We start from the raw sequence: 25,222 nt of genomic DNA on the forward strand, positions 1-25,222 counted from the left end.
CACACATTTTCTATGGGATTGAGGTCAGGGCTTTGTGATGGCCACTCAAATACCTTTACTTTGTTATCCTTAAGCCATTTTGCCACAACTTTGGAAGTATGCATGGGGTCATTGCCCATTTGGAAGTCCCATTTGCGACCAAGCTTTAACTTCCTGACTGTCTTGAGATGTTGCTTCAATATATCCACATAATTTTCCATCCTCATGATGCCATGTATTTTGTGAAGAGCACCAGTCCCTTCTGCAGAAAAGCACTCCCACAACATGATGCTGCTACCCCCGTGCTTCACGGTTGGGATGGTGTTCTTCGGCTTGCAAGCCTCCCCCTTTTAACTCCAAACATAACAATGGCCATTATGGCCAAACAGTTATATTTTTGTTTCATCAGACCAGAGGACATTTCTCCAATAAGTTTGATCTTTGTCCCCATGTGCAGTTGCAAACCGTAGTCTGGCTTTTTTATGGCGGTTTTGGAGCAGGGGCTTCTTCCTTGCTGAGCGGCTTGTCAGGTTATGTCGATATAGGACTCGTTTTACTGTAGATATAGATGCTTTTGTACCTGTTTCCTCCAGTGTCTTCACAAGGTCCTTTGCTATTCTGGGATTGATTTGCACTTTTCGCAACCAAAGTACGTTCATCTCTAGGAGACAGAACGCGTCTCCTTCCTGAGCGGTAGGACGACTGCGTGGTCCCATGGTGTTTATACTTGCGTATTATTGTTTGTACAGATGAATGTGGTACCTTCAGGTGTTTGGATATTGCTCCCAAGGATGAACCAGATTTGTGGATGTCTACACTTTCTTTCTGAGGTCTTGGCTGATTTCTTAAGATTTTCCCATGAAGTCAAGCAAAGAGACACAGAGTTTGAAGGTAGGCCTTGAAATACATCCACACTTACACCTCCAATTGACTCAAATGATGTCAATTAGCCTATCAGAACCTTCTAAAGACATGACATCATTTTCTGGAATTTCCCAAGCTGTTTAAAGGCACAATCAACTTAGTGTATGTTAACTTCTGACCAACTGGAATTGTGATACTGTGAATTATAAGTGAAATTATCTGTCTGTAAACAATTGTTGGAAAATTTACTTGTGTCATGCACAAAGTAGATGTCCTAACCGACTTGAGAAAACTCTAGTTTGTTAACAAGACATTTGTGGAGTGGTTGAAAAACGAGTTTTAATGACTCCAACCTAGTGTATGTAAACTTCCGACTTCAACTGTATATCCTCCAAACACCGGCTCCTCGGGCATTATCACTTAAGTGTGTCCTTCCCCACCACAGTGTCAGAGCCCAGCCAGCCAGCCAGCCCAGCAGCACATGTTTTACATTCTAACTCATTAGTCTATTGCTGGAGTGCATCAACAAGTTCAGCCCTATCCCACTTATTAAAGATCAGACAGGGTCATTTCCATGTAAAATACCCATGAGCAGCAACATGTGATATTCTTAGGATCATGTTAAATTGGCTGTCAAATGAAAGCTAAGAGTCTATATTCCTTTGAAATTAAGGTACAGTGCTTATACACTACCGGTCAATAGTTTTAGAACACCTTCTCATTCACATCTACTCAAGGATTTTTTGTTATTTTTACTATTTTCTACATTGTATAATAATAGTGAAGACATCAAAACTATGAAAAATCGTATATGGAATTTGATGGAGTGCTGCATCAGATGACCTGGCCTCCGCAATCCCCTTGACCTCAACCCAATTGAGAGGATTTGGAATGAGTCGGACTGCAGAAGGAAGGAAAAGCTGCCAGCAAATGCTCTGCATATGTGGGAACTCCTTCACTAATGTTGGGAAAGCATTCCAGGTGAAGCTGGTTGAGAGAATGCCAAGAGTGTGCAAAGCTGTCATCAAGGCAAAGGGTGGCTATTTGAAAAAAATATATTTTTATTTGTTTAACACTTTTTTGGTTTCTACATGATTCCATATATGTTATTTCCTAGTTTTGATGTCTTCACTATTATTCTACAATGTAGAAAATTGTAAAAATAAAGAAAACACTTGAATGAGTAGGTCTGTTCTTAAACTTTGGACCGGTAGTGTGTACATTTTCCAACAATTGTCCATCCTAAAAATTAGGAATAAGCAAAGGCTTTGATTTCTGGTCAGAGAGATAGAAAAGAGTTCTATGAAAACATCTACCAGAAAAGTCTAAAAATGTATGAGAAACGTATGAAAACATAAGAATGTTGAAGTAAAGACCCATGCTAACTAATATCAACACTTATATTTTGTTTCGGATAAGTTTTTCTGCCATCTCTCAGTTCAAATTCTATTACCAAAAAAAAATATCTTTAAGATATTTTCTCATTTCTCTCCGTCATGAGGAGGGAGGATAATGGAAGTTCACAGAAGTAAGATTTAAAGGTAGACCTATCAATTAGTTAGTGTTTTTACTGTTATGCATTTTTGTTTATTAAGTGGTTAAAACTCAATTTCGTTACCAAATAAAATAAATGTAGAGTATAGTTCAGTACAGTACATTAAGGTAAAGTAGAGTACACTACACAGTAGAGCACACTAGAGTTGAGTGCACTAGAATGTACTGAACTGTACTGTACAACACTTTACTGTACTGTACTCTATTGTACTCTACTGTGCTGTACGTTGATTTCTATGATTGGTTTAGATTTGGCCCAGACCGGACCAACCGAATTTGGTCTTGTTTGGGGGCAGATCTTATTAAAAGAATAGCTAGTGTGTAGAATAATACCTAAATATGCAAAGAAGGATATTGCATATTTATACCTTTCTGTACCTATTTAAAGAAAATGACATTCATATCCAAAATTATGCATTTCTGTGTAGTACAGATCAGGGACCCATGATGAAATTTTGTTACCGCAATTCCGTCACCGGGTGTAAATCCACTTCACCCTCATTCTTCCTGCAGACATCTTTAACTCTTCATTTGGAGCAGAGATCTAACAGAGTTTTTGGAAAGCGTGGACACAAAAATCTGAGGGAGATTTTACCGTAATTCTGTTACCAAACTTTGCATCTGCACAGTTCTTCCAGTAAATGTGTTATGTTCTGTGTACATTGTTAAAAGTAGTCATTGTGCATAGAGTTGTATGGTTTGTTAAACTTTAAAATCAATGTTTTTTGTTTGGTATACTGTTTGGCAATCTGAGTGTCTGTTACCGTTATTGTGGAATTGCCCACAGGCCACTATGCTTCTCTGCTGCTCTGCTTGTGGATCAATGGATCATACAATGGAAGAGCTTTGCAAATGTACTTGATGCCATACATACCCATATTGCCTTCTAAGGCAAATGGGTCATAGTCTACATAGGAATCTAGAAAAGAAGCTTCACTATGCAATGATGGACACATCATTTGTCGTTTTGTCGTATTTAGCGATAGGGAAATCAGAGGGAAAATGTGTGTGTGTGTGTGTGTGTGCTTGATGTGTGTGTCCTTATCTGCCCTTCTTTATATTAGCCAGCAGTAGACTGACTCAGAGACTGACTGTTATCACCATTATGACCCTTTCATACTTTCATATTGGTATTCATGATGCTATCCTCTGTTTTTATGACCTGCCTGGATACTGATATAGGAATGCCTTTAATATTTTCCATTTGGAGATAAAAATAGCCTGCCTTTTGACTGTGAGATTATTATCTTTTCAATGCAATATCCTTCTACCGTTCAAGTTCTCAGATTGTACAATATCTCCCTCTTCCTCCTCATCTTCCTTTTCCTCATCTTTCCCATCCTCCTTCCTCATCCTCACCATCCTCGTCCTTCTCCTCTCCTCTCCCCTCCACCCCTCTCCTCCATTTTCTCCTTTCCTCCTCCCTCTCTCCTCCTCTCCTACAGAGAGCCAGCTCCTTCCGGGGAACAACTTCACCACCGAGTGTAACATCCCAGGGAACTTCATGTGTGGGGACGGGAAGTGTGTCCCAGGCGGGTGGCAGTGTGACGGACTGCCCGACTGCTTCGACAAGAGCGACGAGAAAGGCTGCCGTGAGTACAGCTCCCTTTCACCATCTCCACTTTCTAATTCTCTCTCATTCTCTCTCTCTCTCTAAGCATTTTAAGGGAACCAGAGACCAGGTTTAGTCCTGTGCTTCTTGCTTCGCCCCTTCTTTCTTGTCTAGCCCCCCTCACCCCCATCCCCCTATCCAAACCCATAGCCCCAGTTTAGCACTTGGGGAAACTTAATACCATCAAAGCAATGGACGATTACGCCTCTGTGTAGAAATAGCACATTATAATGCTACTGTAACACCACGGTAATTTAATCCAGTAAAGTCATGATCCTACTAGTGTTGCTTGGCTTTGATCTTTATTGAGCTTTCGTCTATCCTGCTATCTCTCTCTCTCTCTCTCTCTCTCTCTCTCTCTCTATCTCCGCTCTCACCTCTTTATCCCTCCTCCACATAAAGATGGGAATGTTGATAAGCATTGACTTTGAGCTCCTGACATATTTAAAGAGGCAATCAGCAGTAGAAACAATAACAAAGCGTTTCCCCACCCCTGTTTTGGTAAAAAGCTGAGGGATGGGGCTGGATCTCAAATTCATAGACAGCTATGGATGCAAGAACTGACCGTCCATGATATCCAAATGATAGTTTTAGTCATGTTTTGGGCCTATATACAGTGTTTGTAAACAAAGTAAATGTACACTAACATTGGAGTAAAACAACCTCATATATTGGGTTCTGATGGGGTAAGACAGTTAACTAAGCACCTGAGGCATTTCTAAGTTATATTCTTCAAGAATCAATGGGTACATATCGTGAATTTACAAGTACAATAATGGATGTAGCAATTGTTGATTACCCCTTTAAGGGGAACTCCCATCTCAAGTGCATCGACACCCCCTCCACACCCCGTCTCATTCTCCCTTCTTAAGTGAATATGTCTACAAGTATCACATTTCTCTCTCTCTCTTGCTCGCTCTCTCTCGCCCCCTCTCTTCATCTCCAGGTGGGTTTTCCCCCTCATTCCCCTCTGATGACTGTTACCCTACCTTTCACACACCTAATGTTTTTTTTCTCCAATTAAGGAACATGTTGCCTCCTCATGTTGGGTGGGACGGGTGTTAGGTAGAAAATAAAGGAGAGCCGCACACTCTAGGAGCTCAGATGCAAAAATATTTAATTACCAACGTTTCGACAGGCAAGCTGTCTTCATCAGGTCCCTGCCAAACATCTACTCACCCCCTTCCCTTCTGGCTCTGCTGAGACTTTAAGACGCCTCTGGGAAATGTACATGTGGCTCAGCCCCAGTTTACATACCCTCCTAACTCTCATAACCCAATGCACGCACGCACGCACGCACGCACGCACGCACGCACGCACGCACACACACACACACACACACACACACACACACACACACACACACACACACACACACACACACACACAGTCCTTCCCCATGTCCTCTCCTTCTTCGCCAACATTTTGCCAACGGGACCCTGATTCCCAAGATGACAAGTCACACTGGAGTTGTTCATGGATTGTTGTTCTCTCTCTCTCTCTTTCTTTCTTTCTTTCTTTCTTTCTTTCTTTCTTTCTTTCTCTCTCTTTCTTTCTTTCTTTCTTTCTCTCTCTCTTTCTCTCACTCTCTTCTTTCTTTCTTTCTTTCTTTCTTTCTTTCTTTCTTTCTCTCTCTCTCTCTTTCTCTCGCTCTCTTTCTTTCTCTCTCTCTCTCTCTTTCTCTCTCTCTCTTTCTTTCTCTCTCTTTCTCTTTCTCTTTCTCTCTCTCTCTCTTTCTCTCTCTTTCTTTCTTTCTCTCTCTTTCTTTGTCTCTCTTTCTTTCTTTGTCTCTCTTTCTTTCTTTCTCTCTTTGTCTCTCTTTCTTTGACTCTCTCCCTTTGTCTCTCTCTCTTTGTCTTTCTCTCTCTTTCTCTCTCTTTGTCTCTCTCTCTTTGTCTCTCTCTCTTTGTCTCTCTTTCTTTCTCTCTCTTTCTTTCTCTCTCTTTCTTTCTCTCTCTTTCTTTCTCTCTTTCTTTCTCTCTCTCTCTTTGTCTCTCTTTCTCTCTCTCTCTTTGTCTCTCTCTTTCTCTTTCTCTCTCTCTTTCTCTTTCTCTTTCTCTCCTTCTTTCTCTCTCTCTTTCTCTCTCTTTCTCTCTCTTTCTCTTTCTCTCTTTCTTTGTCTCTCTTTCTTTGTCTCTCTCTCGTTCTCTCTCTTTCTTTGTCTCTCTTTCTCTCTCTTTCTTTGTCTCTCTCTTTCTTTGTCTCTCTCTCTTTCTTTGTCTCTCTTTCTTTGTCTCTCTTTCTTTGTCTCTCTTTCTTTCTTTGTCTCTCTTTCTTTCTCTCTCCATCTCTTTCTCTCTCTCTCTTTCTTTCTCTTGCTTTCTTTCTTTCTCTCGCTTTCTTTCTCTCGCTTTCTTTCTCTCTTTCTCTCAAATTCAAATTCAAATTCAAGCTGCTTTATTGGCATGAAAAACATTGTGTTAATATTTTCAAAGCAACAATGTATACAATATACATTGTAATAAAATTATAAACAATGACAAATAATAATATAGAATGGCAGTAAATAATAATAATACAAAATTAAATATAAAAATAGTAACAATAAAATGGTAACAGTCAATAATCGAATGTAATGTAATAAAAAAAATGAAACTATAACTAACTTATAACTTAATAACGGTCATCTTCACCATTACATTGGTACTACAACTACTATCATCATTACCACTACTACCACCACCACCATCATTAAACTGCTATCATTACCATTACCACCCATACCATTACTACTTGGAATGATAAACAACAATAATAATAGAAATAACAATAACAGTAATAACAATAGCAGTCATAATAAGTAACAGTCATAATACTGCTTACTATGCAGATGTTATTATTCAGTGTCCCTCAGGCTATGGCAGGCAAATACATATTTGGCTGCAAGAGGAGCCATTGCTCCTTCGCCTATGAGTATTTTTAGTTTTTCCTCTGGGTTTAATAAGTTAAAATTTTGAATAAATGTAGAGATTTCTGTGAATAATGAATCTCTTGGTGAGGAATATTTATCACAGTAAAGGAGAAAGTGCATCTCTGTTTCTACATCCCCTGTCGTGCAGTGACCACATACACGCTCCTCTTTGGGTAGCCATGTCTTTTTATTTCTGCCGGTTTCTATTGCCAATCGGTGGTCACTCAGCCTGTACTTGGTAAGGATCTGTCTCTGCTTCGTATCTCTGACAGAGTAGAGATATTCAGCCAATTCATATTCTCTGTTTAGGGTCAGATAGCAATTTAGTCGGCTTTGGGATTTTGTTTCGTTTTTCCAATGTTGTGTATATGAGTCCTTTGATTGGTTCATGATTTTGTTTATTGGAATTCTTTCTTTTGAAGCAGTGCTGGTGTCAGCTTGGTTTGTGAGGTCCAACACCAGCTGACTGAGAGGGCTCGTTTCTGGGCTCAGCTCTTGGGTTTGAAGTGCTTTAAATTGCAGACTCGAATTTGGACTTGAATTTAGATGTAGCCAAAATTTGAATGATCTTTTCTGTATTTTCATTATTACTGGAAAGCGGCCCAATTCTGCCCTACATGCATTAGTTGGTGTATTTCTCTGGACTTGTAGGATTTTCCGACAGAATTCTGCATGTATCTCTCTCTCTTTCTTTCTCTCGCTTTCTCTCTCTCTCTCTCTCTTTCATTCTCTCTCTCACTCACTCTTGTTCATTTCAGTACAACTTTTTTGGACAGAATTTTCCTCCTCCCTCCTCTCCTCTCTCAGCCTGAGGTCTCTGTAATCCATCTAACCCATCCCCTTCACTTCCATCACTTCACCTCCTGGTCTTGGCAGAGCAGACAGGTTAGGTTAGGCTTGGTTCTTCAGACAGCTCTCTGCTCTGTCAAGAGTTTTAACCTCACCATTGCACTGATGCTAACGTGCAGTGATCGCCTTCGTATGCAATCATTTGAATTGATGCTGAAACATTGTGAATGGGTTCGCATGAAGTTACTCTAATTGACACTGAAGCCGAGTGGATGCATTGGTATTAAAATACCTTATAGATATCCCTACTTTGTTGTCAGAGCATTTAGTTGTTTTTGTCTGTCTCCTCCTTGACACACACACACACACACACACACACACACACACACACACACACACACACACACACACACACACACACACACACACACACACACACACACACACACACACACACACACACACACACACACACACACACACACACATCAAATCAAATGTTGTTGACCTTACAGTGAAATGCTTACTTACAAGCCCTTAATTAACAATGCAGTTTTAAGAAAATACCTAAAAAAGAAATGTGTTAAAGATAAGAAAAACAAGCAATTAAAGAGCAGCAGTAAATAACAATAGCGGGGCTATATACAGGGTGTACCGGTACTGTGTCAATGTGCGGGTGGCACCAGTGTCGATGTAATTGAGGTAATTATGTACATGCAGGTAGGGTTATTAAAGTGGCTATACATAGATGATACCAGAGAGTAGCTGCAGCGTGGGAGGAGGGGTAAATAGCCTGGGTAGCCATTTGATTAGCTGTTCAGGAGTCTTATGGCTTGGGGGTAGAAGCTGTTTAGAAGCCTCTTGGACCTAGACTTGGCGCTCTGGTACCACTTGCCGTGCGGTAGCAGAGAGAACAGTCTATGACTAGGGTGGCTGGAGTCTTTGACACCGCCTGGTATAGAGGTCCTGGATGGCAGGAAGCTTGGCCCCGGTGATGTACTGGGCCGTATGCACTACCCTCTGTAGAAGCAGTTGCCATACCAGGCAGTGATGCAACCCGTCAGGATGCTCTCGATGGTGCAGCTGTAAGACCTTTTGAGGATCTGAGGACCCATGCCAAATCTTTTCAGTCTCCTGAGGAGGAATAGATTTTGTCATGCCCTCTTCACGACTGTCTTGGTGTGCTTGGACCATGTTAGTTTGTTGGTGATGTGGACGCCAAGGAACTGCTCCACTACAGCGATGAGACACGATCAGGTCCACCCTCCTCTCTATACGCTGTCTCATCTTTGTCGGTGATCAGGCCTACCTTTGTTGTTTCATTAGCAAACATAATGATGGTGTTGTAGTTATGCCTGGCCGTGCAGTCATGAGTGAACAGGGTGGAGGAGACTGAGCACTCAGTCCTGAAGGGCCCACGTGTTGAGGATTAGCGTGGCGGATTTGTTGTTACCTACCCTTACCACCTGGGGGCGGCCCGTCAGTAAGTCTAGGATCCAGTTGCAGAGGGAGGTGTATAGTCCCAGGGTCCTGAGCATAGTGACGATCTTTGAGGGCACTATGTTTTTGAACGCTGAGCTGTAGTCAATGAATAGCATTTTCACATAGGTGTTCCTTTTATCCAGGTGGAAAAGGGCAGTGTGGAGTGCAATAGAGATTGCATCATCTGTGGATCTCTTGGTGCGGTATGCAAATTGGAGTGGGTCTAGGATTTCTGGTATAATGGTGTTGATGTGAGCCATGTCATGGCTAAGGACGTGAGTGCAATGGGTCGGTAGTCATTTAGGCAGTTTACCTTAGTGCTCTTGGGCATAGGGACTAGAGGTCGACCGATTAATCGGAATGGCCGATTAATTAGGGATGATTTCAAGTTTTCATAACAATCGGAAATCGGTAAATTTGGATGCCGATTTTACCTTTTTTTTTTTTTTTTTTTTTTTTTTTACACCTTTATTTAACTAAGTAAGTCAGTTAAGAACACATTCTTATTTTCAATGACGTCCTAGGAACGGTGGGTTAACTGCCTTGTTCAGGGGCAGAACAACAGATTTTTACCTTGTCAGCTCAGGGATTCAATCTTGCAACCTTACGGTTAACTAGTCCAACGCTCTAACCACCTGCCTCACGAGGAGCCCGCCTGTTACGCGAATGCAGTAAGAAGCCAAGGTAAGTTGCTAGCTAGCATTAAACGTATCTTATAAAGAACAATCAATCAATCAATCATAATCACTGGTTATAACTACACACGGTTGATGATATCACTAGTTTATCTTGCGTGTCCTGCGTTGCATATAATCGATGCAGGGCGCATTCGCGAAAAAGGACTGTCGTTTCTCCAATGTGTACCTAACCATAAACATCAATGCCTTTCTTAAAATCAATACACAGAAGTATATATTTTTAAACCTGCATATTTAGCTAAAAGAAATCCAGGTTAGCAGGCAATATTAACCAGGTGAAATTGTGTCACTTCTCTTGCGTTCATTGCACGCAGAGTCAGGGTATATGCAACAGTTTGGGCCGCCTGGCTCATTGCGAACTAATTTGCCCGAATTGTACGTAATTATAACATAACATTGAAGGTTGTGCAATGTAACAGGAATATTTAGACTTATGGATGCCACCCGTTAGATAAAATACGGAACGGTTCCGTATTTCACTGAAAGAATAAACGTCTTGTTTTTGAGATTATAGTTGCCGGATTCGACCATATTAATGACCTAAGGCTCGTATTTCTGTGTTATTATGTTATAATTAAGTCTATGATTTGATAGAGCAGTCTGACTGAGCGATGGTAGGCACCAGCAGACTTGTAACCATTCATTCAAACACCACTTTCGTGCGTTTTGCCAGCAGCTCTTTGCTGTGCTTCAAGTATTGCACTGTTTATGACTTCAAGCCCATCAACTCCCGAGATTAGGCTGACGTAACCGATGTGAAATGGCTAGCTAGTTAGCGGGGTGCGCGCTAATAGCATTTCAAACGTCACTCGCACTGAAACTTGGAGAATTTATTCCCCTTGCTCTGCATGGGTAACGCTGCTTCGAGGGTGGCTGTTGTCGATGTGGTCCTGGTTCGAGCCCAGATAGGGGCGAGGAGAGGTACGGAAGCTATACTGTTACACTGGCAATACTAAAGTGCCTATAAGAACATCCAATAGTCAAAGGTATATGAAATACAAATGGTAGAGAGAGAAATAGTCCTATAATTCCTATAATAACTACAACCTAAAACTTATTACCAGGGACTATTGAAGACTCATGTTAAAAGGAACCACCAGCTTTCATATGTTCTCATGTTCTGAGCAAGGAACTTAAACGTTAGCTTTCTTACATGGCACATATTGCACTTGTACTTTCTTCTCCAACACTTTGTTTTTGCATTATTTAAACCAAATTGAACATGTTTCATTATTTATTTGAGGCTAACTAAATTGATTTTATTGATGTATTATATTAAGTTAAAATAAGTGTTCATTCAGTATTGTTGTAATTGTCATTGTTACAAATAAACACAAAAAATCGGCCGATTAATCGGTATCGGCTTTTTTTGGCCCTCCAATAATCGGTATCAGCGTTGAAAAATCATAATCGGTCGACCTCTAATAAGGACTGTGGTGGTCTGCTTCAAACATGTTGGTATTACAGACTCAGACAGGGAGAGGTTGAAAATGTCAGTGAAGACACTTGCCAGTTGGTCAGCGCATGCTCGGAGTATACGTCCTGGTAATCCGTCTGGCCCAGTTCGTCTGGTAGGCTTGTGTCACTGGGCAGCTCTCGGCTGTGCTTCCCTTTGTTGTCTGTAATAGTTTGCAAGCCCTACCACATCTGACGAGTGTCGGAGACAGTGTAGTGCAATTCGATCTTAGCCCTGTATTGACGCTTTGCCTGTTTTATGGTTCGTCAGAGGGCATAGCAGGATTTCTTATAAGCTTCCGGGTTAGAGTCCTGCTCCTTGAAGCGGCAGCTCTACCCTTTAGCTCAGTGCGGATGTTGCCTGTAATCCATGGCTTCTTGTTGGGGTATGTACGTACAGTCACTGTGGGGACGACGTCCTCGATGCACTTATTGATTAAGCCAGTGACTGATCTGGTGTACTCCGCAATGCCATCTGAAGAATCACAGAACATATTCCAGTCTGTGCTAGCTAAACAGTCCTCTATCTTAGCATCTGCTTCATCTGACCACTTTTTTTATTGATCTAGTCACTGGTGCTTCCTGCTTAAATGTTTACTTGTGTGCAGGAATCAGGAGGATATAGTTATGGTCAGATTTGCCAAATGGAGGGCGAGGGAGAGCTTTGTACGCGTCTCTGTGTGTGCAGTAAAGGTGGTCTTGCATTTTTTTCCCTCTGGTTGCACATTTAACATGCTGATAGACATTCGGGAAAACTGATTTACGTTTCCCTGCATTAAAGTCACCGGTCACTAGGAGTGCCGCCTCTGGATGAGTGTTTTCCTGTTTGCTTATGGCGGAATACAGCTCATTGAGTGCCAACCTCACTCTGTGGTGGTATGTAGACAGCTACGAAAAATACAGATGAAAACTCTCTAGGTAGACATTGAGGTCCACAGCTTATCATGAGATACTCTACCTCAGGCGAGCAAAACTTTGAGACTTCCTTAGATATCGTGCACTAGCTGTTGTTTACATAAATTACATAGGCCCCCGCCCCGTGTGTTTCCAAAGGCTGCCGTTCTGTCTTGCCAATAGAGTGTATAACCCGCCAGCTGTATGTTCTTAATGTCGTCGTTCAGCCACGACTCGGTGAAACATAAGATATTACAGTTTTTATTGTCACGTTGGTAGGATATATGTGCTCGGCCTTCAGTTCGTCCCATTTATTTTCCAGCGATTGAAAGTTAGCTAGCAGAACGGAATTGAGGTGCGGATTAGCCACTCGTCGCCTGATCCTCGCAAGGCACCCTGATCTTTGGCCTCAATCTCAGTTTCCTTCTCCAGTGAATCACAGGGATCGGGGCCTGGCCGGGTGTCTGCAGTATATACCTCGCTTCCGACTCATTGAAGAAGAACTCCTCATCAAATTTGAGGTGAATAATCCCAGTTCTGATTTCCAGAAGCTCTTTTGAGTCATAAGAGACCGTAGCAGCAACATTATGTACAAAACAAGTTACGAACAACACGAAAAAACAAACAAAATAGCATGATTGCTTGAGAGCCGATAATATGGCAGCCCTACCCTCCGGCTCCATCATGTGCTCACACGCACACACACACACCGTTTTCATGCTCATCAAATTATTCAGTGACCACTCGTGCCCTGTGGATGTTGGCATTGCCATCCTATGGGGGCATAGCCATGATAGCCAAAATAACATCCTGACAAGCATTTTTATACATGACCCTAAGCATGATGGGATGTTAATTGCTTAATTAACTCAGGAACCACACCTGTGTGGAAGCACCTGCTTTCACTATACAGTGTCTTCAGAAAGTATTCATTCCCCTTGACTTATTCTACAGTTTGTTGTGTTACAGCCTGAATTCAAAATTGATTCAATTAAATGTTCTCTCTCACCCATCTACACATGATACCACATAATGACAAAGTGAAAACATGTTTTCAAAAATGTTTGCAAATTTTTTGAAAATGAATTACAGAAATATCTCATTTACATAAGTATTCACACGCCTGAGTCAATCACCCCTGAGTAAATAAATGTGAGTCTTTCTGGTTAAGTCTCTAATAGATTTGCACACATTGATTGTAAAATATTTGCACATTATTCTTTTAAAAATTCTTTAAGCTTTGTCAAGTTGGTTGTTGATATTTTCTAGACATCTATTTTAAAGTCTTGCCATAGATTTCCAAGCCAATTTAAGTCAAAACTGTAACTAGGCCACTCAGGAACATTTCATGTCATCTTGGTAAGCTACTCCAGTATATAGTTGGTCTTGTGTTTTAGGTTATAGTCCTGCTCAAAGGTGAATTTCTCTCCCAGTGTCTGTTGGAAAGCAGACTGAACCAGGTTTTCCTCTAGGATTTTGCCTGTGTTTAGCTCTATTCCATTTATTTTTATCCCAAAAAATTCCCTAGTCCTTGCAAAATGATAAGCATATCCGTAACATGATGCAGCCACCACCATGCTTGAATATATGAAGAGTGGATTTCCCCCAAACAGAACGCTTTGTATTCAGGACATAGAGTTCATTTCTTTGCAATTTCCTTTAGTGCCTTATTGCAAACAGGATGCATGTTTTGGATATATGTATTTTGAACAGGCTTCCTTCTTTTCACTCTGTCATTTAGGTTAGTATTGTAGAGGAACTTCAATGTTGTCTATCCATCCCCAGTCTGCTTCTATGACAGTTATTAAACTCTGTAACTGTTTTAAAGTCACCATTGCCCTCATGGTCAAATCCTTAAGCGGTTTAATTCCTCTCCAGCAACTGAGTTAGGAAGGACTTTTGTATCTTTGCAGTGACTGGATGTTTTGATACACCATCCAAAGTGAAATTATAACTTCACTCAAACTCATAACTTCGCTCAAGGGATATTCAATGTTTGCTTTATTTTATTTTTACCCATCTACCAATAGGTGTCCTTCTTTGCGAGGCATTGGAAAACCTCCGTGCTCTTTGGTTGAATCTGTGTTGGAAATTCACTGCTCGACTGAGGGACCTTACAGATAATTGTATGTGTAGGGTACAGAAATGAGGTAGTCATTCAAAAATTATGTTAAACACTATTTTTATCAGAGCTCAGGATAAGACACAGGTGCAGACAGTTCGAAGTAACAAAGAGTAGACGAAGGCTGTGAGACAGAGGTTTAATCCTGGATACATGAAACATGGGATGTATACAGAGGATGCTGGGCAACAGAAGATGAACAGCAGAGGTGCTAGGGATCTTGGGAAAGGGTCGATAAAATGGGGGGAAAGTTTACGGGACTCTACCCGGTGGGGCAGAACCCGATTAGACAGCCATACCCTCTGCCCAAGATGAGAGCAGGGAGCCGGGGTCCGGTGTCGATCTGCCTGTTCGACAATACTTGGAGATGGTCTTGAGAAGAGCGGACTAAGCCCTCTTCCAGGTACGCCGACAGCGGTAGACTGTATACTGTGACTCGACTCAGAGCACTGGAGACTTTGGACTCGACTTGGACTTGAGGTTTAGTGACTCGACTACAACAATGCTATTTAGGTCTATGTAGCGTTTGCGAAGTCCTTAACAGCTCTTTCAATTTAACCCAGGGTTCAAGAATAAGACTAAATCAAATAAAATGTTGTTTAAAGTGCAATTAAAGTTTGATTAGATTTAGTTCTATTCTTTAAATTAGATGTTTGTTTGAGATGGAGACGTGAATCCAACATGTCAATTATACATTTGTAAACAAATTGGATGCTGTTTAAATACTCGAGCCGACATTGTGAAAAATCTGTCGATTTGCTCTTGAGCAAGGCACTTAATCTTAATTTGCTCCAGGAGGTTCCTTACTACTATGACTTACCCTATAAAACAAAACATTTCACTGCACCTATCTGGTGCATGTGACAATAAAACATCTTTATGAAGCACAGTGAAAAGACATGACGTTGTTGTATAAATACAAAATATCTGACATTGTATTCCCATTTTAACTTTGTTGTGCATTAAATGGTTGAAAGTGCAGTGATAGCCCATTTTAATGACAACTACACCAAAAATCAAACATTGTTTTCCAATTGGAATTTGGTTGTTCTATTAGATGGTAGTAAGCATAGTGATAACACATTGGGAATTCAACAAATGTTTAGTTTTTTAGTACAAACCTGTCGTTTAGAGCTGTGCCTTCACTCAACATGTAGGTTGGAAGCACTGTCTATCCACCTCCATACCAGTACTACACATGCTTTCCATTTCTGCTTGTCTCGGGTTCTTCCGTGCTTATCTGTATGCATGGCAACCCTTATCACTATGACTACCATTAGTGTTAACCTTGCTTCCTTTCTGCCAACGCAGCAGCAGCAACAGGAAATATGTGTCACCTGCGATATGAGCTGCTGCTAGTTTGATAGAGAGGATGTTTGCCACCTCATGTTTCATATCTCTAGTTGTGAGGCCATATCTCTGATTCTCTGTAGGGCAGGGTTCCCCAACTGGCTTTTTATTTGGCCCCTCCAAGTATTCTGAGCAAAACAAACATCTACATGTTATTATTAGAAAATGTCAAAAAGACTGTAAAAACACCAGCATATCAGCTCCAAGTGATTTTAATCTGTTCCAAAGTATTTCCATGCATAATAGAGAGTATGTTTGGGTGGTATAACGTATATACCGTATACCGGGGTATTTGGAAATAGCCACAGGATTGTTTTTCAATATCACCAATGCTGACGTTTTTTACTCTATTTTCATATTTGTAGCTACTTATTATGCAAACACCTGCAGTATACTTGTTATAATAATTTAGGAGATAAAGCAGATCGCGTTCTTCATTTCACCGGTCACATTATTTTACATTATGAAGCTTACCGTAGTTCCCCAGAACAGGTGAGCCAGTCACGTGTTTGTTTGTAAATAGCACAATGGTAGAAGGCAGGAGCAGGTCAGTCCAGCTGTGTATTGACAGGTGTCGTGTTTTAAATTGAAAGTCAAGAGTGTTTTTGTGCTTCAATAGAAGTTTTCCTTCACAGAAAATACATTAAAGCAACACATTCGGCAGAAAATAGCTTCATTTTCATCAGATGACAATAGAAGTGTAACGCTATTTGGCTGGCAGCCACACAAGTAAATGAGCCTACCGTGAAAAAGTCATTCTCCTGTTGAAAAACAAATGATAGTCCCACTAAGCGCAAACCAGATGGGATAGTGTATCGCTGCAGAATACTGTGGTAGCCATGCTGGTTAAGTTTGCCTTGAATTCTAAATAAATCACCGACAGTGTCACCAGCAAAGCACCCCCAAACCATCACACCTCTTCCTCCATGCTTCACGGTGGGAACCACACATGCAGAGATCATCCGTTCACCTACTCTGCGTCTCACAAAGGCACTGCGGTTGGAACCAAAAACAGATTTCCACCGGTCTAATGTCAATTGTGTCAGGTTTTGGCCAGGACTGTTCTGGTTTTGGTCACTAGATGTCCCCATTGCACCTTTTTTGAACCTTTTGTTTTTTCCTTGCTCTAATTATTGTTTGCACCTGTATGTCGTTCCCTTGTTAGTATTTAAACCCTGTGTGTTCCTCAGTTCTTTGCTCAGTGTTTGTATGTTAGCACCCAGCCCCAGCCTTGTTGTGAACATATATTTTCTCTTGTTGGATTTTCCAGAGGTTCTCTGGTTTTGTTCTTGTGTATTTTGGATTAGTCTTTTGAGGTTTCTTTTTTCCCTTGCTGTTCTTACCACTTTGTGGATTTTCTTTGTATTTTGGAAGATATCCATTTTTGCCTTTTGGCTTTATTTTGGACATTGTGGATTTATATTCTTTGCCTGAAGATCTTGTTCTTTTATTAAACCACCATCGTTAGTACTGCTGTGTCTGCCTCATCTTCTGGGTTCTGCCGATTTATTAGTGACTGTTTCTCGCACCGGGTCCTGACAAATTGCTTGTGTTTCTTGGCCCAAGGTAGTCTCTTCTTCTTATTTGTGTCTTTTAGTAGTGGTTTCTTTGTTGCAATTCGACAATGAAGGCCTGATTCACGCAGTCTCCTCTGAACAGTTTATTTTGAGATGTGTCTGTTACTTGAACTCTGTGAGGCATTTATTTGGGCTGCCATTTCTGAGGCTGATAACTCTAATGAACTTATCCTCTGCAGCAGAGGTACCTCTGGGTCTTCCTTTTCTGTGGTGGTTGTCATGATAGCAAGTTTCATCATAGAGCTTGATGGTTTTTGCGACTGCAGTTGAAGAAACTTTTAAAGTTCTTGAAATGTTCCGCATTGACTGACCATCATGTCTTAAAGTAATGATGGACTGTCATTTCTCTTTGCTTATTTGAGCTGTTCTTGCCATAATATGGACTTGGTCTTTTACCAAATGGGGCAATCTTCTTTATACCACCGCTACCTTGTCACAACACAACTGATTGGCTCAAACGCATTAAGAAGGAAATAAAGAGTCCATGCCTCGACGAATAGAGGATGTTCTGAGGGCAAAAGGGTGTGCAAATCAATATTAGGAAGGTGTTCCTAATGTTTTGTACATTCAGTGTACAACTCTATTAGGGTTGGGCGGTATCCAGATTTTCATATATCTGTTAAGGCTTCTTACAGTCAATTTGCAGTCTGGCTGAATGAAGCCTGGACTGCCCTGTTATTCGATTAGCCTTTAGCTAGCTAGCTGCCCTACCTCTGTGTCCTGCATAAGAATGACTACTTTGTCTGGGTATAGCCTATTTCCCAGGTGCTCAAAGTGCTTTACATACTAAAGGTAGGAAGTTAAGGACTCAACTACTAACATGTAGCACCCATGTGAGTGATGCCATGGCAGCTGTATTGCACCAGAAGGTTGTACCAGTCCATGCAGTACAGTATCATTGTCCTTTTAGCTCCCTGCTCTGCCTCTGTCTGGTGGATGAGAATCATTACTCTGGTTTCTTAACCCCCCAGAAGACAAGGCTACTTAGCCAGTGGTAAGCCCTGATGTGGGCGGCCTTCACACAAATTGGGTTTTTCGTGCAGAGCTGAAAGTAAAGGTCATATTCAATCAGATATCCCCCATGACTCATTAATGAGAATTTGTTTTTAGAATTTATGTAGCCAAGGGGGAACGGACTGGAGTGCTGGCTGACAGGCTGATCTGGACATGCAAATGACTTGTTTGTACACACTGAGACCCATGTGCATATGCAACTCAGACAATGTATAAACACACACACACACGCATGCACTAACAAATATAAACACACAAGCACACAAACTCACAAGTAAACATATCCAGCTATGTACTTGTACACTCACCTCATACACAATAATAGCTCACACTTATTTTCTTCACACATGGTTACACACACACACACACACACACACACACACACACACACACACACACACACACACACACACACACACACACACACACACACACACACACACACCTTGATCATATCCAAGGAAATATGCTGCTATCTCGATGTCCCAGTAGCTTTTGCTATCTTCCTTCCTGCATCGTATCCCCATGACAACCAGTTGAAAGTTTGGCCCAGGGAGTCATACAAACCTGGCCTGTATTTCCTGCATTCTCTCTGCTTTCTCTTTCTCTCTGCCAGCATACATTCTTCCTGATAGAACTGAGTGTGCTTCTCTCTCTCTTTGCCTCTCCCCCTCTCTATCTCTCTCGCGCTCTCTCTCTATCTATCATTCTACTTCAGACTGAACTCCCTCCCTGCCCTCAGACAATTGCGCTCCAGCAAAAAGGTCAGCCAGAGCCATGTTAATACGGCCGCTCGCTTTGAAAAAGCATTCAACATCTACAGCACTCAGAGAAAAAAAGCCTAATATCTCCATGTCCTTGTATATCTCCTCAAGACAGAGAATTAAAACATAACCTTGAAATACATTATTACATTACATTACACATGTAAGTTATTTGGTTACTGTGTTGCAAAGCCAATGCAAGGTCAATCCCCTTTACAAATGAAGCATTTTTCACATTACATCTGTGTCCCAAATGAACACGTCTAGTACAGAACTCCTGAAATGCAGTGTTTTGTGTGCTTATTGCTTACAGATGGCGCCGACAGATATGGCACATCTGCTTCTAGCTCCTAAGGGTGGAAAATAGATTGTGTGCGTGTCTCAGTTTGGTAGTTTGCACATACATACATACATACATACATACATACATACATACATACATACATACATACATACATACATACATACATACATACATGCATGCATGTAAATGTGTTATATGTATGGAGAGGAGAGCTAACGGGGCTTACTGGTCCATGCCCTCTTAGTGGAGATTAACCACCAGCCTTATTGAAGGAGGGAGAGAGGGGAAGAGAGGTGGGAGAGAGGGAAGATGGTAAGAGAAGGAGATAGAGAGGTGGTGATGGCATGGACAAAGGACAGAGAGAGAAAAAGGGGGAGATGGGAATATAGGCAGAAAAAGTAAAGGGATGAAAATGAGTAAATCCCAGAAAGCCTTGCCCTCTCTGTGTAGGAATCCATCTCCTACTGGCTGTTTGGCCATGATCCTTTCAGCTCCACCACAATGTCTCTGAGCTTGTGTGTGTCTGTGAAACGAGCATGCAACATGTGTTTCTTTCTCTCGCTTTCTCTCTTTCTCTTTCACTCCATCTCTCCCTTGTCCCTCCATGTCCTCCCTGGGCCATTGGGAGTGTGGAGCTTATGGAAAGTCTGTATCAGGGAGGAGAGGCCAGAGAGGATTGTGGGGCTTACAGAGGGAGTGTGTGTGTGGTTTTATATCTGTTGTTACAGCTCTGTCTCAGACACAGTCCTCACACACCACAGAGGAGAAGAGACCATCTATTTCAACATTAAAGGAACACCTTTTTTTATTAAACTCATTGATAATAAAAAAATACATCAGAACTGAGAGAAGTAAGGAGGGGAGGAAAAGAAAAGAGGGGAAAGACACAAAATTGAGAAAAGGAGGAAGGGGAGGGGATAGAAAGATAGTAGAGGAGCGGAGAAGAAGAGGAGGGGGCAGTAGAAGGATGGGGACAGGAGGAGAGGAGTGCAGAGTAGATGCAGAGGGATGTAGAATAGGTCTGGTGCAGACGCTTAATGGATGACTGATCAATGAGCTTCTGCAATTAATACCACAGACCAGGATGAAATATTGATTAAGGCCTCGCTCTCTTTCTTCCTCTCTCTTTCTCCTCTCTTTCTCCTCTCTCTCTGTCTCTTTCTACTTCAGATTGAACTCCCTCCCTGCCCCTCAGACAGTTGCGCTCCAGCAAAGCGGCTTCCCTGAAATCCACAAAAGAAAAAGAAATGCTAATGTGACGTTGTAGAGCACACATTGTCGGATGCACTGACTTGAAACAAGGCTATTAGAAGATATGAGCCCCCCTGATGAATATTGCAACAGAGTCTTTATTGGGGAGATCTATCGCTGCACTAAACAACGCTCATTCTCTACACCAAGTAGCCTGTCTGTATCGCTCTCTGTCTTACCATCCGTTAAAAAAGCCAGCTTTCTAGATGCAGATGCGTTGGAAATGATGTTTTCATAATTGATATTGCACACACTTGTCTTGACAGAAGGTCGCTTGCCCTGTGGCATCACCAACTAGGAAAACGTTTGCTCATAATGACTTGATGGTTTATGATGTCGGCTGATTGAAATGTTGTTATTTTCAAATATTGTAAATACGTACAGCATATGGGAGTCACTCACTGCTCCTCTTTTGCACATCGGTAACATGGCTTGAACGTTGTTGGCCTGGCGTGACCATAAAGTTCCATTAAAGGTTCAGGGCCAAGAGAAAGCAAGGCTGAAGGCGGCTCTTTAGGGGAAACCTACTGTAGGTTGTTCTCCCTCAGAAGGTTATTGTATTGTACGGCGCCAGACTGGGCCAGGACCCTGAAGGTGCCAGATTGATTAGTTTGATCTTCCAGCCTCCTAGCAGACTGCCTCAGTCTCTGGCTGCCCTCCTTTCTTTCACCCAGACTCCATTACCCATCGATTTTCCTTCCCTCACAAACGCACAGGCAAGGTCAGATAATGTCCTTTCAACTCCTCGGCCTCTCTCACCGACGACGATGCGCAGGCTATAGGGAGGTGGTCTGTGACCTGGCAGTGTGGTGCCAGGACAACGACCTCTCTCTCAACAACAGCAAGACAAAGGAGCTGATCATGGACTTCAGGAAACGGAGGGCCGAGCACGCCCCCATCCACAATGACGGAGCTGAGGTTGAGCGGGTCAAGAGCTTCAAGTTCTTTGGTGTCCACATCATTAAGGAATTATTATGGTCCACACCCACCAATACAGTTGTGAAAAAGGCACGACAACACCTCTTCCCGCTAAGGAGGTTGAAAAGATTTGGCATTGGCCCTCAGATCCTTAAAAAGTTCTACAGCTGCACCATTGAGAGCATCTTGACTGGCTGCATCACTGCTTGGTATTGCAACTGCTTGGCATCCGACCGCAAGGCTCTACAGAGGTTAGTGATTTCGGCCCAGTACATCCCTGGGGCCAAGCTTCCTGCCATCCAGGACCTCTATACCAGGCGTCGTAAGAGGAAGGCCCTAAGAATTGTCAAAGACTTCAGGCACCCAAGTCACAGACTGTTCTCTCTGCTACCGCATGGCAAGCGATACCGATGTACCAAGTGTGGGACCAAGAGGACCTTGAACAACCCCCAAGCCATAAGACTGTTAAATAGTTAACCAATAGCTACCCGGACAATCTGCATTGACCCTTTTGGCACTATGTTTTTGACTCTTCACATACGCTGGTGCTACTGTTTATTATCTATCCTGTTGCCTAGTCACTTTATCCCTACCTATATGTACATATCTACCTCAATTACCTATCTACCCCAAGTACCCCTGCACATCGACTTGGTACTGGTACTCTGTGTACATAGCCAACGATTCGTAACTCATTGTGTATTTATTCCTCATGTTTATTATTTTTCTATTATTAAAATATATATATATCTGCATTGTTGGGAAGGGCCTGTAAGTAAACGTTTCACTGTTTGTCTACACTTGTTGTTTACGAAGCATGTGACAAATAACATTTGATTTGATTTAAAGAAACGATAATGTGTTTTAATATGCGCTGCTTTTCATGCTGTCCGTCTATAAAGGGACTCAGATGAATCACCAGCTACTCAAAGGTTCAACAGTATGTGTACTATGCAGCAATGGCCTTCGTTTGGCTGCAAATGTCTGCATGAAAAGGGAAAACCTTAGTATTTAATTAAAGCAATGAAAAAATGTTATTTGCTGCTTGCATGCTTCGAAGTTTTATGGCAAACAAATTTGCAATTAAGAATGCTCTCTTGGATAAGGTTTAGGAGAGATTTGAAAGGAAAAGCACTCACCCCTGAAGTGTGCGTGCGTGCGTGGGCATGCCTCTGCGCTTGTTTGTGCTTCCGTCCATGTGTTAGTGTGTGTGTCAGTGAGATCAGGTTGTGTTTTACTGCTGGTGATCTAGAATCTAGAGGATTCGGCCTGACTGCAGGCCCATTCGTTTTCATTTTTTCTGCTGAGCTGAACACTGCCACTAACTTTGGAAGCCATTCAACACAGAAAAAAAACTGGGGCTTTTTGTAAACAACTTCTATTTAGGCACAGAGAAAAAGGAAAAAAACTTGGCCCAGAATGAAAGAAGTTCAACTACGAGAGAAAGAGTCACAGGACGGGTGGGAGAGGGAAAGAGGTAGGGGGAGAGGGAGAGGTTGAAGAGCAATGCTCTGAGAGGAAAAAACAGCAACATGGAAGTTCTTCAATTTAGAGAGGTGGAGAGCGAACAATTCCATGCAACAAAAACAAAGAGAAACAAAGAAAATGTAATAACAGGGTCTGAGTTTTATTTTGTTAAGTCCCTGCCCTCTTCACTTCCTTTATTTTACTCCAAAATGGCTTCTCCAATCAACTTTGATTGTTTGTTATGTCCAGAGAGCTGCACTCTGTTCTACCTGTGAAGGACAAGGCGACCCCAACCGGATGTGATACAGTGGTTCCTCAATTAGAAGTTGTTTCATACCACGCTATAGCATGTGGTTACTACCCACCTCCACAGGGGTGCATCTCAATGGTGTTAAATGGCTTCCTTTCCTTGACCCCTCTCTATGGTATGAGTAGATGATAAAGGAAAGGAGCAGACAAGAGGCAGATTGATACTTCAGATCCATGTAGCCACCTCATACCCACAAATCATTCTCAGCTTGAATTCTCACTTTCTGGGAGAAATACAAACAATACATGAAATACAAACAAGACATGATATGTGATAGACGGGAACCTGTTTTTATTCTTTTCTACGTCAGAGTGAGAGAAAATATGAAGAAAAAACAACAACCTTTGAGTTTTCTTCATTGTTTGCGGACAAATTAGCTTTAATGTACACCTACACAGCCTGTTTAGATCCTTGCTTTAATGTTGTGCTACAGCTCGGAGCCATGTCTTTTTCTCCCCAGCGTTTGTTTAATGAATGTGATATACCACCCATGCAAAATGGGCTCTAAGCGCTCAGGGCCTCCTCTGTGGCAGTAAACAAAGGCTTCCCAGATTGTACGCACACACACAAACACACACACCCACTCCTCAGCCAGGAGAGGAGAATATGCGGGTGCCCTGCGTACCCCTCCCTCTACCACACATTATCGACACAGCTTGAAAGAGCTCATAAATCGGCCTACCACAATAGATTGTAGGGGGAGAAATGTGAGCCACTAGCATATGAAACATTGCTGTGCCAAGCCATGGACAGGCCGATTCTCTTTGTTATTAAGAGTGGGGAAAACACAGGGAGATGTTTGGCTGTTGGCTGGCTGAGAGATGTACTGTGTACCCACTCACTACACCGCCTTCAGGGGGTTTGAGGCCTTGCTTTCAAATGCTGGGTTTTACTAGAGCCGCCTGTTATGTATGCAGTGTCTGTGCCCACATACTGGTGGCTAACTGGTTACTGGCAGTGGTTGCTCAACTGGCTGCTAGCTATGCAAACTACTTTTGTAGCTCTCGTATGAGGTGGATTACTTAGACAGAAAGTTTGATCTATACTTTAAGCGCCTGAGTTACTAAGCTTGTGTGTTGCATACATTTTCCAGGGGGAATTAAACATGGACTTAGACATGTTTTCAGCTTTCTCTCTCCAGTTAGTGGATTTCTAATCTAGATAACACTCTCAGGGGTTCTTTGATTTGCACAGTAGCATGTCCCAGATGGTGGACTCATCTTGCTATGGCAGGTTTGGGTCACACTATGGGACAGACTCCATGTGCAAATCCAATGCACTTCTCAAAATGTCAATCCTGGCCCTAGAATGCCACTATCGGCAATGGATTGAAAAGCAGTAACCAAGTATCCAAGGTCTTTCTGGTCTGACTTCTCCCCACAAGTCTTTGTCTGTGGTGTAGCAATTCCTGCACAGTGTTTCCTCCTCCAGAGAGAGGAGATCAATATGTCTGAGGCATGCAGCTGAAGTTAGGTGCTACTGGTGTTAAACGGTGCTGAATGATGGGGGTGGAGGCTCGTCAATCTCCTGGCTGTCCACTGAGATCTGTCCTCTGGCCCTCTCTCCATTTACCCTCCTTTAGACTGACTGGTGTTGGATCTATTCCAAGGGTCCCCTCCACTATCTGTTCGCTTTTTGTCTCTGTCTGCTTTCTGCCTGCTCTCCTTCCTAACTGCTTTCCATTCTGTCTCCAACCAGTAGCTCTTAAGTTGAGGGCAGTAGGCCAATAGAGAAAGTGCAAAGAAGTACTGCAGGATAAGTAGAACAGATTAATTCACTGACCTTTAGTATGACAGAACAACAGTTCTGTATTCAAAGTGCACCATTGCCAGAATACCATTGCCAGAATAAGAGGATCCTTTAAGGCCATGAATGACACTCCATCAACATCCTGTAATATACAGTGG

At 42.1% G+C, this 25,222-nt stretch overlaps 1 protein-coding gene across 2 annotated transcripts in view; it reads left to right on the top strand.

Annotated features, from left to right (window-relative positions):
* Positions 1 to 25,222, top strand: part of LOC129866921 (low-density lipoprotein receptor class A domain-containing protein 3-like) — a 111,910-nt gene that overhangs the window by 47,052 nt on the left and 39,636 nt on the right. For both annotated transcript variants that reach the window (XM_055939953.1, XM_055939952.1), the window contains exon 2: positions 3,843 to 3,989. In XM_055939953.1, coding sequence (XP_055795928.1) covers positions 3,843 to 3,989 — 147 coding nt within the window. The remainder of the gene's footprint in view (positions 1 to 3,842; positions 3,990 to 25,222) is intronic.

Source organism: Salvelinus fontinalis, chromosome 12, assembly GCF_029448725.1.
Source record: "Salvelinus fontinalis isolate EN_2023a chromosome 12, ASM2944872v1, whole genome shotgun sequence".
Classification (NCBI taxonomy): domain Eukaryota; kingdom Metazoa; phylum Chordata; class Actinopteri; order Salmoniformes; family Salmonidae; genus Salvelinus; species Salvelinus fontinalis.